This window comes from Thamnophis elegans, chromosome 9 (genome assembly GCF_009769535.1).
Source record: "Thamnophis elegans isolate rThaEle1 chromosome 9, rThaEle1.pri, whole genome shotgun sequence".
NCBI classification, from domain to species: Eukaryota; Metazoa; Chordata; class Lepidosauria; order Squamata; family Colubridae; genus Thamnophis; species Thamnophis elegans.
In genome coordinates, this window is record NC_045549.1 from 28,778,919 (window position 1) to 28,797,181 (window position 18,263).

The following is an 18,263-nucleotide window of genomic DNA, read 5'->3' on the forward strand; positions in this document are numbered from 1 at the left end:
TAAATATATCTCAACTGTCCAAAGTCGTCAGGTGACATGCCAAGTACCCATTAATTCAAAACAAGATGATGAATAACCTTAAAATTTAAAAATTGACAATAAATATATAGGTCTCTAACATTATTGCACTGCAGCATAGCAATCGGCTGTCATTGATTATGTGACAATAGGGTCTGCAATACAGATTCTAGTCTGAGTGCATAGCACATGAAAATCTTACAAGTCAACTAAAGATTAAGCATGCAGACACTGATTATTTATTGTCTAGGCTTGGTATGAAGAATAACCACACAGTTGTCAAAAATCAACTCCTCATTATACTTGGCCTATCTAATCCTAGCCAAATCTTAACTTGAAAATATTGTATAGATTAAATCAAAGCAGGGGGCCCAGCAATTAAGACACTGAACTTGTTGACTGGAAGGTTGGCAGTTCAAGATGCAAGAACTGCATGAAGAGTTTCCCCAGCTCCTGCCAACCCATAAAGGCGAGGAAGGGTTTTAAAAAAATTAAACCTCTCTGTAAGGGAGATGGACATTTGTGAAATTTGATAAATATAAATAAGTAAATAAAAATAGTTCAGGACATATCTGCAGTTAAGTATATATTTACTTATAATCTACCAATAATTTCTAACAATGTTAAGAATATACTTACATGAATTTCAATTTTCTCGTATTATTTAGTTTCTCATAATTTTAGACTTCTTAGATATAGTGTGATTACAAGGTGAAAGTAAAAAAAACAACCCAGAGTGAATCCACAAATAATTAGATACAATAATTCTAACAAGCTAATACCATTTCCTCCCGAAAATAAGGCAGGGTCTTATTTTCTTTTGACCCCAAAATAAGCACTTGGCCTTATTTGGGGGAGGGGGTGTCTTATTTTTTTGAGGTGCAGGAGGCAGTGAGTGTGGTCACTTGATGGCTGCTGCTGTGTTGCAATATTTTCGAGGAAAATTTATTATCCGGGGAGGGCTTATTTTGGGGAAAACAGAAATAGATCTAGTGTCAGTAATGCACAAGTTTCTGTCCTCTTTCCTAGCAAAACAAATAAATGAAAATCAGCTTTAACAATATAATCTGTAAGAAATATATACCGATGAGGCTTCATCTGCTAAAATTTATGGATATCTAACTAGAGCACACTAAATAATCATAATAAAAAGAATGCTTATGTATATTATCTTATTTATTTTTACAGAGACCCTAGGACTATTGTAGGTTGACATAAGATTTGAACAAGTCTTGGAATTTCACTTATTATTAATTGATATGATTATAACCTACCTTTCATTCTTCTAAGGATACCTAATATGCATATATTAAGAATCATCTACAAAATAATCATATAAACAATTCATTATAGGGCACAAACAGTGTAGCAAATAAAATAGAAGGGAATAAAAAAGAAAACACTCAAAACTCAAAGCAAACATTTAAGGGTTCAGTTTGATAGTTGAGGTACAAAAATCTACAAGAAGTTGGAGTCTGAGGTTATGTGTTTGTGTGTGTGTGTGTGTGTGTGTGTGTGTTAGGAATAACTTATTTGAAATTCTGTGACTTGTTTGTTGGGAAAAAGATCTTCACAAAATCTTAAAATGTAGGCCTTAATGTAGAAAAATGTAGAAGCTATATTATTAGAAGTAACCATGGAATTCTTTAATACTAAAATAAAACATAGGGTTTTTAAAAAATATTTGACAATTAAATTGATTTTTCCATTTTTTTATTTGATATAATTAAGTTCCATTAAGTCACTGTTGATTCTTAGCTACCACATTTCCTCCAGGGGAATTTGTCCTTTATTTAGTTGGTGTACATTTCTAACAACTCCCTGAAACGTTTACAAAAACTAAAGTTCTTTCTGACTGGCATTGGGAAACAGGAGGAGAAACAGGAAACGTGTTTCCTCATTCATCAAATTGCTTTCAGATTGTCTTTTTTCCTCTGAAACATTCAGGAAGATATAAAATATAATGTAGAAACGCTACACCAGAAATGCTCCATAGCAGTTAATAATCCTTGAGCTGGATTATTGGAAATGATTTAGATTTTGGGGGGATTTCACATAAACACAAACAAAACCGCACTGCCAAAAGTTGAAAGAGCCATACACTTTTGCAAGTGTCTGCAAGAACCTGAAAAATCATTCCACTGCTTTAGAAAGCGAAGTCATTTGACTCTTAAGGCAATGACATTCTTTTTTAGATTGAAATAGAAGCCTCAAAAATATAGCTGCTTTAATTAAAGGAAAAGAGAAAATATTGTATATCTTCAAAGTTATTGTAGTTCTGGTTCATACATTTACTCATACTTTACTTACACTAGATTACTTACCATTTTATTGAATTGAGGTGGTGTAAAAGCAACCAAAGCTATGTCATTAATGGCAGATCAGGGCAAACCTGGTTACTAATTTGTCTGAAAAATAATGGACATAATAACTGGAATGATTTTAGTAAAGAAAGATATTGGAAAGATTGTTGCCTATTATTTATAACAAAAGTTACCTTTGAATCTTTCCGAATAACAATATGGGTATTAGTTCATCTAAAAATATTATGGACATAATTTTTTAGATTATATTGTAGAACGTATTTGCATTCATGATTAAAATATTCAGATTTGAATGACATTTGGTTAGTAAGAGAATTTTAAGTTAAACCAAGGACAAATTGTATTATTTCTTTTCTGATAAATCCAATATATATATTTAAATTAAACATGTGTAAATATTTCCATTTCTCTTGTGTGTTTGTTTGTTAAATTTGTTTGCCACCAATTTCTTTAGCCCATAAAATAGCTCTATATACCTCTCTGGGGTTTATTTTAAGGAGACATTTTGCATTAATCTTACTGTGATCTTGTTTTAGAATAATTCACAAACCTGTATACAACAATTCAGCATACATCGCTGTGCTGTTTTTGACAAGGTTTGAGGTGATAATAGCTTAATTCTTGCTTCATTTTTTCTGCTTTTGCTCTAGTAACTCTAGGCTGACCTTGTCTATAATCTGATGACCTGGTATTGCACTCAGCTATTTGGAAACTGTTCTTGCCATAGTTGACCCTGAGGGTGGTATCTGGAAGACCACTGATCCATTGACCCATGTCAAGAGTGGATTTAGAATCTGATACACTGGGCCTCTAACATCCTTAACCACTGGGGCCAATGCACAGAATGTGGTTTTCTGCTTATTAAATGGAAAGTAGTTTTCACTTGTTGGAAGAAAGACCAATTTTACACCATTTACTTGCAATGAAATCATTTCCTAAAGCAATTACAAATATTAAGTCCTTTCATTCTTGAAGTGTTTGTTAAAAGAAATTGATAGAATTCCCAGAAGAATTAATTGCTTTCTCTAATCTGTTTTTATAAACATTTTATAATGTTCCGTTATGGTAAATATTAATAACAGCAAATAAAATACATTTTCTACCTTGAGAAATATGTGAAACAGGCAAACAATAATAACATATTTATTATTTTTATTTTCTAGATTAAATGTGGTACACCACAATGTAATTAGAAGAAAGATAGGCATACACTAGTGTACTCTTAGTATAATTGACAGCTATGATGAAATCTTCATATTGTACATTCTGTTCAACTGTTTGTATACTTAATTAGTTTCAAATTGGCTAGCTTATTTTAACATTTTAACACATCAAATTAATAATATACAGAGTTTTTTTAATCATTTGAAGCATTTCTTATGAGTATATAAAATGAAGAACATTACAAAGTTCAACATTATTAGGAATCTTAAGTAACTTGTAAAATAGTTTTATATTTCTATTATGTAATATTTTCATTTAATAGCTAATGCCTTAATTAATATTTTAAATTTCTATTAACTTTTAATTAAAAATGTAGATCTTGCCCACAGTCTAAAGAAGCATAGGGACAATTAGTTTCATTCAGATGTAAAAAAAATTGCTTATATTTTTAAAATAATGCAATTCAGCATCATGTTTGAACTTGGCTAAATCTATCCAGTCTTCAACTATGATTTTTAGTGACAATTTTAATTTATGGATATAAAAATTACTTCTGTCAGGAAACCTGATTTACATGAATTACAGAGTATAATTTAAGAACAGTACCATGTGGCAATCAAGAGAAAGCAATTAAATTTTTATATTTTTATAGGCTATATTATAACGAAAAGAAACTACCTGCTCTTTCATGTAAGTCTAAAGACTAGTTAGTATTAAGACTGTTGCACATGTTCATGTACAAAACAATACCCATCTCTTAGGTGCACCACATGGGATAAGCGATAGTGTTACAAAAAAAGAAAATCTTCCTAGTGCTATTTTTTTCATATCCCTACTGGACCTCCTGAAACAGATATAGGTGGTATAGTGAGTTGCCAGAGTCAGAGTATTATAGAAAATCAAATACATATCCTGATTCCATTACCAGAATTTTGGGGTAACTAATGTACTATAAAATGGAGTTTATGATGTGTAGCTCTTTATATGGCTTCATAAATTTCAAAATAACTTTTACGTATGAGAACTTGGTTGGGGTCAATTCTTAAAATACATATATTTTATTGAAATAGAGAACAGCAATTCAAATAAGTTTACAAAGAATAAACTTCTAGTTATAATAAATCATAACTGAATGAATTTGAATGATAATAGAATAAATTTTCCACAAATTGAGAAGGAGCTTTTGGATCCAAGTCAATTGATTAGTTAATTGTCTCAGTTAATATATATTTTTTTAGTCCTTCTATATATACTATATTTTGCCTAACACTTTTAAAAAAAGTTATCCAGCATTTAAATATCTTTATACTAATATTGATTAGGAGATTGCTTTAATAGAGGTTTACTCATTCTAAATGCTTTAAAAAATAGTCCTATACATTATCATTGCGGTAGCCAATTTTCCTAAAAATTTGGGCTACCATTAATCTCCAGCTATACTCTTAAGTATGCAATACTTTATTGTTGTATGCATAATACTAATGCATCTTATAAGCATTCTATTGCCAAACTGAGTATGTTACTGCTTACATAGACATAGCAAGCATAAGAGTATATAGTATCTTAAATTATTCAGGAAATATGAGCTGATCATTTAGATACATTTTTCTGAATCTGCTTTTGAAATCAGATGCAGAATATAATGCTACACATTTTACAATATACTTTAGTGCGTATTTAATGTTTCTAAACATATTTTTTAAAACAAAAGTTAAAAATATGAGTTTGAAATGTTACAGCTTCCATTATTTGAAAGAATACTAAGATTTAGTGCTTTAATTTCAGATTAAACTATGTTTAGACACTTAGACATACCTACTTTTCTTTCATTCAACATTTCAAATATTGCATTTATCTACCACTATGAGCAAGTTTTCTGACAATATTTAATACATGTAAAAAGAAAATATTATTATATGTACAAAATGAAAGTACTTTCCATTGCATTCACTATCTCTTTTAAGTGAGTGACTTCTATGATAACCCAATTTATTACATGTCACTGGTTTTCATTTCCATATAGGAGCTTGTTCCTGAATTTTATTATCTACCTGAGATGTTTGTCAATTTCAATAATTACAATCTTGGAGTGATGGATGATGGAACAGTGGTGTCTGATGTTGAACTTCCACCATGGGCCAAAACCCCAGAAGAATTTGTTCGCATAAATAGACTGGTAAGATAACAGTCAACTATTAATTGTGTTAAGTTATGAGCTTTCTCAAAAAATATGTCATTTTTAATCATGTAAAGCTGGAATTTATGTAGCTTGGACTGAAAACAGCTATTTGGGGAGACTGAAAATATTTATAGTTTTACATTTACTTTTAATTTAAATGTTGGTGCTAATTTTTAATCATATCACTAAAATGGTAAAATATGTTAACAGCATTCACAGAGCTTTTATCAATGCTTTAATGTAATTATCTTCCTAGTACTTCTTTGTAATATTTTTCAATTCAACATTTAGATTACTTGTGATACCTTTCTTGCCTTCTCAGAATTGAGCTATCATTTAAATTATTTAAGTTTCTAGTAGAATGGTGAAAGTTACTATATAGATACATGCAAACATATTTTTAAGAAAAACTACACTAATGTAAATATGGAAAAGAAACAATAAAAACAAATGAATTCCTCAAATAGGTGGTATGGAAGAATGTTTTTTTTTCCTATTTTTGAGAGTCATGTTTCTTTTTTTGACAAGCTACTATACTTATGTATTAATTGGAAGAATATAATGTGAGCAGAAAACCTCTCACCCAAATCCTTAAAATATGCTTTCAGGGCAGTTCAGATGTTTGGAAGCAGAGTCAATTTCAAGATTGTAGTGGTTGGGTTCATGTAAAACTCTTCCTTCCATTTCCCCATTAGTATTCTGGGGAAAATATGTGCTATCAAAATGTAGAAATTCGAAACTCGAGTTTAACATCATATTCTGGTATCTCAGGGGTTTCAGGAGTGCATATAGGATAATATTTCCTACTTTTCTGCTTCAGGACAAAGAAACTCGTAAATAGATTTTTTCCCATTAGGGAACAAGGGTCCACCAAGAAAAGGGGCTGAAATTAGGAATATAGCAACATGTGAGAATGCTTCTTTCTTGCATATACAATAGTACACAATTTCTGACTTGTATGGATCCTGAAGTAGTTTATTTCTCTCCCTTTTACTCTGCCAATGATAATATCTATTTAGGGAAGCAATCCTCAGAAACCAACAATGCAAAGTTTTTCTCTGCAATTACATAATGAATTTCACACAATTCACTATACAAATATGGTATAATACAAATTTACCAATCTCATTGTACACATTTTGTACTCTGACAATAAAGGTTTGAATTTGAATTTCAAAAATGTTGTGTTCCAATGTAAGAGTGATATTCATTTTACTGAAACAAAGCAGAGTTGTATTTAAACACTACCTAGACAACATCTATGTTTAACTCCAAAATATAGGAAAAAACAAGATATTAATAGTGACAGTAGATTTATGGTGTCCAATTTAGCTTGATTTTTTTTACTATATATATCAGTGGTGGGTTATGACCGGTACGCCCCGGTACGAGCGTACCGGTGCCTGCCGGAAGCACCAGGTACCATTCCGGTACTGTGCTCCAGAGGGTCCACCCACCCACCCGCACTCCTTACCGGTATTTGAGGTTATCGGGGCTTATGCGCATGGAGCGTATGACGCCTGCGCGACTCTTCTCCAAGCAGCTGTATCATCACGGAGGCATCACAGAGCATTGTGGGCGGTACACATGTGCACACTGTGTGCATTAATGTGGTGGACACCCGGCCCCGTTGCACCGTACAGGTTGCAACGGGATCCGGAACCCACCACTGATATATACCAATTATACATAGCTATTACTAAGGTGACAATAGTACATATGTGTATAGGCATTTTCCAAATGACATCCTGAAAATATAGTCCAAACAATTACCTTTTCAGCATTTAATTTTAATATTATATAAATAGTTGTCTGATTACAAAAAATGTAAGTAAGGAAAATATATTTCTTAAAAGAAGAATATTTTGACTAAAACACATTACTACTAGATCTGTTTCAAAAATAGAATGCTGATATATTTATCTTTGCAATTAATGAGATAATTATAAATTATTATAGTCCTTTTAAGTGGTAATTTTGTAGGGTACAATGGGCAATTTTTCCCCTTTCAATACACAGTACAGATTTTTCTGCAGTGATTGGAAATGCATGCTGCTTTGATCTGTGACCTTTTTGTGGTGCTAATCGGGTTCCTGATATCATTATACCTTGCTCATTAATCATATTTTCCTCCATCTCATCAGCCAACTAAACAGCCCAAGCCTCTGTTTCAGTCCTGTGCTTGGCAGGCTTTTGCTTTTCCGGATTATTACACTGTGATACTTTGGCTTCTCATAACCAGACCCACATCAAGCTGTGTACTACAATTAAAGTCAGATGGTCCTTATGGTGAATGGGGAAATAGTGTTGCAGCTGTCTGTCTCTTATTGGAATAGTCCAGCAAGAGAAACAGATGATATATAGAGCAGTATATAATAACAAATTGTATAGTGCTAAGGCAACAGTGGGGATATATAATGCTAATTGTTAATCATTGTTATTTTAATATGACTATTAAGATAGCATAGCATTATATATGATTTTATTAAAATCCATTCATTTTGTCTATTTTGTAACAAGGATGAAGGGGCGAAGATGATTCTATTTAAATATGACTTCTAAATTAAAATAATGTAGAAAGAGAAATCATGAAAGCTGGGCAACAGTTAGAAGTAAAGAAAATACTATCCCGTTTTAAAGTAGAAGAATATCTATTTTAATTAAATACCTATAAAACAAAAGTGTTCCATTAGTATATGAAAGTATTGACGAATGAAGGCTAAGAATTTCCATAGATTCTGGAACTGTATCAACCATGGTTCTGGAATAGGTTATTTCTAAACCCAATTTATATTCATCTATCCATCCAATGAGGCTGAATAGTGTCACCTGTCTCCAAGTCTCAATTTATGTAAGAATGTCTGCTGATAGGACCTCAAAGTGTGCTATTTCATATAGAGATATATACTATAGGTATATTTATTTTGAACTATTAGCATTCTGTTTCCAGCATATAATTTCAGCCTTTTATTTTTCAGTGTTTTCACTGGTGAACTGACAGTGTGTGGGTTTGTTTTGTTTTGTTTTCAGGCTATTGTTGTTGATAGGTATTAGTTGTGTGGAGCTGCTCTCTGCCCTTCAAAATCAGTCAGTCAGTCAATCTTCTGTTGATTGAAAGTAATATTTTTTAAACCAAATGTACCAAAGTAATGAATACATATAGTCAGTTTCTAACTCATTAGGGTATAATGTGGATAGGGTGTCTTATGATGAAACACATATTTCTATATTTCATTAGTTAAGCATATTAATGCAGATATTAACTCTTTATTACAGGAATTTTAATAATCTTAATTGGGAGGCAAGATTTCGATGGAAAATAAGGTGTGGTCTCATGGCCATATTTTTTCTACATATTAGGATGGAATATGTTCCCTTGGCTTCCTGTGTTAATTCAGTGTAAAAAAGATGTTGGGATTTTAAACTGTGCATACACAGGCAAACTTTATATAATAATATCAGATAGGTTGCATTGGAAAGAGATTGCTATATCACAAGATTGCAATGAAGAGGATGATGATGATGATGATGATGATGATAATGGTGATGATTATAATGATACTTTTATTCTGCCTCAAAGAAGTGAATAATTTTATATTCTTGCCAGGTTTCCCCTCACAACAATAGCAATCCGATTAGGTTCTTTGGCTGAGAGAGAATGACTAGCCCAAAGTCACCTAGTTGGCTTTCACGGCTAAGGAAGGCTAGAACTCCCAGTCAGATGGTTTCTAAGACAACACCTTAATCACTACCCACTGTAGATGGATACTTACCTGTGTTTCCCTGAAAATAAGACTGGGTCTTATATTAATTTTTGCTCCAAAAGACGCATTAGGGCTTATTTTCAGGTGAGGTCTTTTTTCTGGGAAATACAGTATTAAAATGTATCCATCTGGCTGACGGATTTTAACTGGGGCTAATTTTGGGGGGTAGGGCTTGTATTACGAGCATCCTAAAAATCATGCCAGGGCTTCTTTTCCTGTTGGGTCTTAATTTTGGGAAAACATGGTAATATGAGAAGTGCATCTTTTTATTTCCCTATGATATAAAATTCTTGAATATATGTTCTTAGATTGGAACAAATCTTGACCATTTCAGCTTTCTTACTTTTGATGGAGGAAGGCTTTTCTTGAGCCAAACATTAGTCTTTTAAAATGTAATTTAAACATATATTTCCATAATTTCACCTTAGTTTCTATATTTTGCCATGATAGACTATGATAAGGACTTTAATGCCTGGAATTGGTCTTTTTCGCTCTAAAATATTCTGCTGATATTTTCCTTTCTGATTAGTTTACATTATACTTGTGTTAATAAACAAGCATAAAATTTTGTATTTCTGAGGATTATCTATAAACAGAAGTTTGTCTTTTAAATAAAATTTAATTCAGTGGGCTGCTAGTTTCACTTCTTTTTTGAAGCTACTGCTTTCATTGTCTTGCACTTTCTCATTCAACCGAAGAAATGCTGTTAGAATGTAATTCCCTTGAGAATAGAGTGCTATCCATTATCGTATATATCTTTCTTGCTTTATATGCTGCATTAATGGCTATGTACAAATGAGTAGGTTTTCCTCCTCTGTCTTAGTTTGATATTTATAGCAGAACCTAGAGATATTGCATATTGATGCAGCTTTAATTTAGTAGCTTGCATTGTTTTTTTACTGAATTTTTGGTGAAATGTAATCTTTTAAAAATAAAAATATAAAAAAGGATAAAGTACGGATAATACAGAAATTGTAATGGAAATGTTCTATAATGGCAAAGATCATGAAAAAGAAATCCAAGTGTTTTATAATAAAAGTTGTCTGTGTGTCCGTTCATCCTCACACAAGATAAGAAAAGTATATGGCTAATAAATATACTAGAACGCTATCTTTCTCAAATATGTTCACCATTACAAAATATCTCTTTCTACTAATGATATATAGCCCTTCTGTCGCCATATCCTTTCCTTCTGTTGGATTTGTCTTTCAGCTGTTCTTTTTCCTTGTTCTCTCTCATAAATTTCCAATTTGTTAACCAGCAGCTTTAGCCTACTGACTAAGAGCTCTCTTTAGCTATTCTATTTCTTGCCTGTGATTTAGATGATTGGCTCCCTTCAGAAAATCAACCAATGCCTTCAAACTAAATAATGAAAAAAGCGCATACTAGCTTTATTTCTTTCTTTCTCTGATCAGTTTTCACACCTACAGCTGGACCTCTGAAGACAATGATTCTGACCTAGCATGATCCTAGGTCTCATAGATAACTGGATGTGTTCATACAAACTTGAGTACACTTCTCATTTAGATCTGTGTGTGTAGCTTGAAAACCAAAGAAAACGGCTTGTTCTCTAATTGGTTTAGAGCAGTGGTTCTCAACCTTCCCAATGCCACAACCTTTTAATACAGTTCCTTATGTTATGGTGACTCCCAACCATCAAATTGGTGTCTTGGTTCCTAAGACCATCGAAAATATGTGTTTTCCAATGGTCTTAGGCGACCCCTGTGAAAGGGTCGTTCGATCCCCAAAGGGATCCCGACCCACAGGTTGAGAATCGCTGGTTTAGAGCCTTCTACATTTCCATAAAGGTAGTTTCTTTCTTATGAAACAGAACAATTTACACAGTCTCCACTATAAAAAATCAGAGAGGATTAGATGTTAAAATAGCTTTTGTAGTAGAGGTACACCAGGCAAAAAGGGAAGACTCCTTGAAAATGCATTAATAGCATGCATAATATTTTTAAAATGGGGGCACTTTACGTGGTACTTCATAATGTATAAAGTTTTTAGTGACTCAACCAAATATAAGCCATTAAATCATACATGAATATTTGGGAACTGTTGTTTTTTAACATTTTTAAAATCATATATACCTGATAAGGTACTATCCAGGCATGCAGGGTTATATTCTTAGTTCTGTTTTGTAACAAAAACTCTAGAAACAGATGGGGTCCAACAGACATTCATTTCCACTTTTGTCAAGCACAAACAATCAGATCCACATCAGAAGAGTTCAATTAACTTTTTTATTGTTTATACCTATAACACAGGAATCTTCTCAAACTGGCAGTTTTTCTCTAGGCCAGATTATATTAAGTGTGATGGTAATCAAAGGAGGTCAGAGTTTGCCCCCTTGTGCCTATATAGAGATTCCAGACTAATTTTCCACTTGACAGATCCCCCAGTTTAATCTCCCTCCAACAACTTTATATGTATATTGAAATGAAAGATTTCATATATAGTACTTTGGGATGTCTTTCTCATACTTATGTTGTTATTACTAAGTTTACTTTTACATTTTTGTTTATAAAATATTTTAAAACTACAAATTTTGATAGCAAATGCAGCTGATAGATAAATTATAATATATTTGCTAAATATTTACAAATTGTAGTTACTTCCAATAATAGAAAAACTTCATTTATATATTAGTTGAACACTATTAGTTTTTACCTAATTTAGATGTGGACCATATATGTAGATTCACAGAGAATTCCCACAAAACTTTTTTTACTTGTTTATTTTAGTGAATTTAGTGACTGAAACTGACTTTGGGTGATTCACAAGATAATAACATATCTTGTTTTATTTATATAATAAAATAATGGACACAGCCAACAAGGGGTCCTACTAATTTTAGATCAAGGCATTGGACAACAATCAAAGTTTTCAAGGATTTACTAAATGCTAATATAATAGAGAACTATATGGATTTTGTGGGGGGATCGTATTTGAAAAATAAAATGTTCTGTAACATAGGAACAACTACTTCCTAGGTCCTGATAGAGAACACTTTTCAACCAAAGGGACCAGATTATACCAACTCTGCCAACACATACTGGCCATTGGAAGTAGGTGGTCCTTCAAATAACCAAGCCCTGTGCAATGCAGGTCTTTATAGGTAACAACCAGCATTCGGAATTCCACCTGAAAACTGATTGGCAACCAGTACAGGTTGAGATGCAGAGATGTCACATAGGCATACTGAGGTATGGTACCTCTGCTGGCACCACCGCATTCTACACTAGCTGAAGCTTCTGAGTAGTTTTCAAGAACAGACCCATGTAAAGTATATTGCAGTAGACAAGTTTTGTGGTGACTAGGGCATGACTGACTGACTGAAGGCAGGAAATGCAGGAAAAGACACGCCTGCTATACTAGATGGTGCTGACAAAAGCTACAGTTGACTACAATTATTATTTTGAAACTGATTGACAAGAAACAACTGTATAATTTTTATATAAAAAACCCCTCAAAATTAAAAAATTCCCAATTCCGTTTCAATTAATTGGGATACTTTAATTCATTGCCTATGCTTCTTGACTTTTCTCTCCCTATACCCATTCCCTGGGTCTATTTATTTAGGTTTTGAATGGATATATTTATGCATTTAAGAGACAGTGATAGTATATAGGAAAATCTAAAATATATTAATTCAGAGTATATTGCCTGCAATATATTTGTGAAGATTAATAATATTCTGAAAGCAGTTTCCTGAATTGCTCTTTTCTTTATCTTAACAAGCCCTATTATTTTATATTTGAACTTTGGACAGTGGTGAACAAATCTCAGGAATACTAAATATTCTTGGAAAATTGAACATTTTTGATTGATTGGTAAAGAATAATACTCTTACTCAGGTGTCATAACTGCTGAACTGTCTTGTGTTGCCCTTTCAGTCATTACGTTTCAAAGTCATATCATTATTTGGAGGAACCCTGGTTGATTTATTATGTGGAGCTTCTGTTCCAGGGGTGGGTTCCTGCCAGTTCTAACCTCTTCTATAGAAGAGGTACCACAAATCTACAGTGCTGTTTAGAACCGGTTCCAGCTCCCTCCCCCCACCCGTCCGGACATCATCAAGATGAAAAGCGAGAGAAGGAATTCTGGGAGTTGAAGTCCACACGTCTTAAAGCTGTCAAATTTGAACACCCCTGGTTTTTTTTTTCTAAATTGTTAGGGGTGCAAGGGTCTTGTAACTTGACAGCTTTAAGACTTGCACAATTCAATGCCAGAGTTCCTGAGCCAACATGACTGGAAATTTGTATATTAGTTTGAACAAAGAACTGAACATTAAGAAAAACAGTGAAGATTTAGGAATTGTTTGGCTTGTCGATACCGAATTTTTCATTTTTAAACAAAAAATGATAAAGATTTTATTATTACATAATCCTGTGAATAAAAAAACCCCTATTGTTTTTCAGGTAGGATGTAATTTTGTTACATAAACTAGAAATATTCATAATCATAAAGTTGAATAGAGAGAAGGATCTATTAAATAATATATCTCTTATGTGTGTGAGGAATTTTGTTAATGGAAGGGAATTTTATCAATGGAAATTAATAGTCAGGGGAACTCGCAAATATTTATCCAGGGCGGATAATTTTTGCAGGAGAGAAAATGTTTCTATGAAACTTAAACAGTCCATTTATTTTTCTTAGTAGGTGAGCATTATGTGAGTGTTTTAACATTGTTGAATATTGTCAGAACAAATGAATTCCAAAGTAATGAGTACATCAAGATGTTCTAACAGTCTTGGGTGTTCTTTCACAAATTAACTAGTAGTATAATCTTTTCAGCACACACTTGTCTTGTCTTTGCAAACTTTTAAGTCAGCTAAAAGATTCTGTGTCAAACATCAGCTCTCTAGCAAAAATTGTTTTGTATGTTCTAGTAAAAAAGATAGTGAGATAGACACTTTGGAAATCTGTATTTCTTCATTCATTTATCTAAATTTTGAAGTTCCTACAGATAAAATAGTATGACATTTTTTCTCTTTTGTTTTTGCACTCATAAAATAAGGGACAAATTCCGTAACCTTACAGGGGTTTTTAAGAGCAAATGTTTTAATTTGTGGAATAAAAGGCCAAAAATTAGCATACAACTTATATTTTACAGTTATTTAATAGAATTCAAGATGTAAATACTGAGTGTCCTTTTTTATAACAAATAAAAGAAAGTTAATCTACTCTTCAGTATCTAAGACAGGAATATATTTTAGGCTAATTTAATTGATAGCTCATCTGCCTTTTACTGAATTACAGAAAAATTGAATAAGTAAATACATGGTTTTAAAAAAACAGTATAATTTTAGAAGATTATATGTAATCTGAAGGTAAATTCAGGCCTGATCTAAATGGTATTATAGCAGTTAATACAGTACTCCTTTTTCCATTCCTACTGTCCCACAACAACCTTGTGTGAAAGACTAGACTGAAAGTGATTGATTATAAGTCCAGTATCTTAATTTTGGTTTGTCCTCCAAGACATTTCAGGTGAGGAACAAAACAATGAATGCTAGTTGTTTCTTTAAGGTGAGGTTATATTAAAAAAAAGACTGAGAGACTGAGAGTATTTCCCTTCTCCTTTCGTTTAACACTTTGGAAAACTTGGTAGGATCCCTTAAACCCTTCCCATGCCTCATCTCCTGTGGGTGGAGAAATCTTATATGTGTGGGTTGTCCAGTCCGCTACTATTCCATCTATCTCCCAAGGTCATTCCTGAATAGCATTACAATTCCTACAGTATAATGGATTCTCTATTTGATCCCAAGTCTCTGTTTGATCTGTTTTGTTTGTCACAGGCCAGCTTCCAAACTTTACCTGACCTCATTAATAGGGAAATAGTGATAACTAATAGTGACAAGTGGCAGCCATCTACCTCATGTTGGAGACTAAGTCACTGAAGCAAAAACACAAAAATGAGGGCTTAATTTGCAGTCTTGAGGATTCCTATATCCTGTTTATTCCTCAGAATGGCTTATTCTGGAAGCATGAAGGTTTTGGGTGGTAGGTTGTGAGATATATTCAATTATCTTTTCTAGACTATGCAGACAAGCACTAGCTGAAACCATATATGCTTTCCCTTTATTGTTACACATTTTAAAAAGAATCTTGGATTTTCAAGCCTAAATGGAAACAATTCAGAATGCTGTCCTGCCTTTTTTACACGGAGATGCTCATTTATTTAGAGAAGCAGTTAATACAGAAATATTTCCCATAATGTTTTTTCCAGGTATTTTTCATTTGGAGGTTTCTGCATTGTATCAGTTATCTCTTGCTCAGCTGCTGGTTATCATCCCATTATTGGATTGCTTATTGACCATAAGAATAGATAAGAAAATAGATTTTATTTATTTTGTTTTCCTAGTTTAAGAAGAAAAATAAAACTTTCAAAGTCTTTATGATTATGGTGAATGAACTTAGTTATGATGATATTAAGGTGACCAGATTTTCAGATTGGTAAAGAGGGACACCATTGACGGGGGGGGGGGAACTTGATTAAAAATTTTATATTTTGTCAAAAGGTCACACGGCGATTATATGACCCCAGGACACTGAAACCATCATAAATACGAATCTGTTGCCAAACATCAAAATTTTGATCACGTGACCATGAGGATGCTGCAACGGTCGCTAAGTGTGAAAAATGGTCATCAGTCACTTTTTTCAATGCCATTGTAACTTTGGTCATTAAATGAACTGTTTGAAAGCTAAAGCTAGCTTGCATTATAATGCCTTATGCTAGCTTACATTTTCAAGAGAGAGAAGCTAAACTCCTTATTAGAATTGAAATAGAAATGAATAGAATAGAATAGAATAGTTTATTAGCCAAGTGTGAATATGCTCTCAGTGTACATAAAGAAAAATAAAATAGAATACATTCACCAAGAATCAGAAGCTACAACACTTAGTGATAGTCTCTCTCTCTCTCTCTCTCTCTCTCTCTCTCTCTCTCTCTCTCTCATACACACACACACACACACACACACCTCTGGATTCACTGGGCCATTTATAAATTCCCCCTCCTATGCACACCGTCAGCCTCTCTCTCTCTCTCTCTCTCTCTCACACACACACACACAAACACACACTCCTCCTCTGGATTCACTGGGCCATTTATAAATTCCCTCTCCTGTGCACACTTTCAACCTCTCTCCCTCTCTCTCTCTCTCTCTCTCTCACACACACACACACAAACACACACACACAAACACACACACTCCTCCTCTGGATTCACTGGGCCATTTATAAATTCCCCCTCCTGTGCACACCTTCAGCCTCAATATCTCTCTCTCTCTCCCTCCCTCCCTCTCTCTCTCTCTCTCTCTCTCTCTCTCTCTCACACACACACACACACACACACACTCCTCTGGATTCATTGGGCCGTTTATAAATTCCCCCTCCTGGGCAAACACTCCTTCAGCCTCTTTCTCCCCTCTTTCTGGATTCGCTCCAAAGTTTTTAAAATTACCTCTTCTGTATAGAGACCAGGTTATCAGCCACGTGAGACATACGCTGTGTTTCTATGGCACAGTAATCCCCTCCCCAAACAACACGCAATGCCAATTTAGAAGCCCTGAGCAGCCGAGGTGAAGCAGCAGTCTGGGGGGGGGGAGGGGCTGAGCTTGGACAGCCTCGGAGGCACCAGCTAGCTCCGAGAGAGAGAGAAAGAGAGGGGGGAGGGGCTGCTCAAAGCAACAGAAGAAGAAAAAATCCGTGAGGGAAGCCCGTGGTCTCCACATGGCGTAAAGCAGTGGTCCCCAACCTTTTTATCACCGCGGACCAGTCAGCCTTTGATAATTTTACCGTGGCCTGCTGAGCGCGCGCAGGGGTGGGGGGGGCGTTGTTTTAAATCCACCTTCCCAATTCAACACCTGAATCATATCCCACCTTCCATTTTGTATGTAGATTTTAAGGAATAAACAGCTGAATTAATCAAGGTCAAAGATAAAAAGAGCAAGGGCAAAATTAAATAAGCCAGAGGATAGCAATGTAAAAAGAATACAGTATTAAGGAGAGAAAGGAGAAGAAAAAACCTCGCTTCTGCTGAGGTCAGGGAAATGTTTGATACTGATCTGGCTGGGTAAGAGTCCAAGAGTCCATATCGCCAATAACTACGCGTGGGGGGAAAGGAAATGTGTTTTGTGAGGAAGAGAAAGAGCGCGCTTCACCGATGCCCATTGGCGAAATTTTGGAAGAGAGGCAAGAGACTTCAGGCACCGAGCCCCCACCCCTGGCTGCGGCAACTGGAGCGGGCGGGAGGCAGGGAAGGGGTGGGCAAGACCGCCGCTTTTCCACCGTGTGCTGCAATAGCGGCAGCGGCGGCCTGAATCTGGCGACTGCCCCTCACCACCTCAGGCGGCGCTCATACCCTCCCCTTTCCTGCGCTACCGTTAGACTCCTCTCAGCCCCCCACCCACGCCCGCGGAGGGCGCCCGCGCGCCAAAATCGTGCACCCCCCATCTCCCCTCAAAAGACCCCCCCGCCCTCGGCTGCCCGACGTTCTCTCTCTCTCTCTCTCTCTCTACCTCTCCCGCTGTTCCTTCTCACAAGCCAAGGCCGGGCGGGGAAGCGCCGTCTCCGTCCCGGGCGCACCGCCCTCCCTGGGCAACTCGGAGACGACTGAGCCGAGGAGGACAGCGAGAAAAAGAAGAGAGCGGCCAGCAACGACCGCCGGGGAAGCCGCCAGGGCCTCCAAGGGCTCCGCTTCCAGCGCATGGTCCGCCCCCTCCTCGCCTCGCTTCCAGGCAAGCCGACTGAGGCGAGAAAGGAGAAAGAAGCGGAGGCGTTCACTGAGGGGACGGCTGACTC

The 18,263-nt window shown here is 35.0% G+C and overlaps 1 protein-coding gene across 1 annotated transcript in view; it reads left to right on the forward strand.

Moving 5' to 3' along the window:
• LRBA (LPS responsive beige-like anchor protein) overlaps positions 1 to 18,263 on the forward strand; it is a 383,648-nt gene that overhangs the window by 295,757 nt on the left and 69,628 nt on the right. The window contains 1 exon segment of the mRNA XM_032223698.1: positions 5,530 to 5,682. Within this exon segment, the coding sequence (XP_032079589.1) occupies positions 5,530 to 5,682 (153 nt within the window).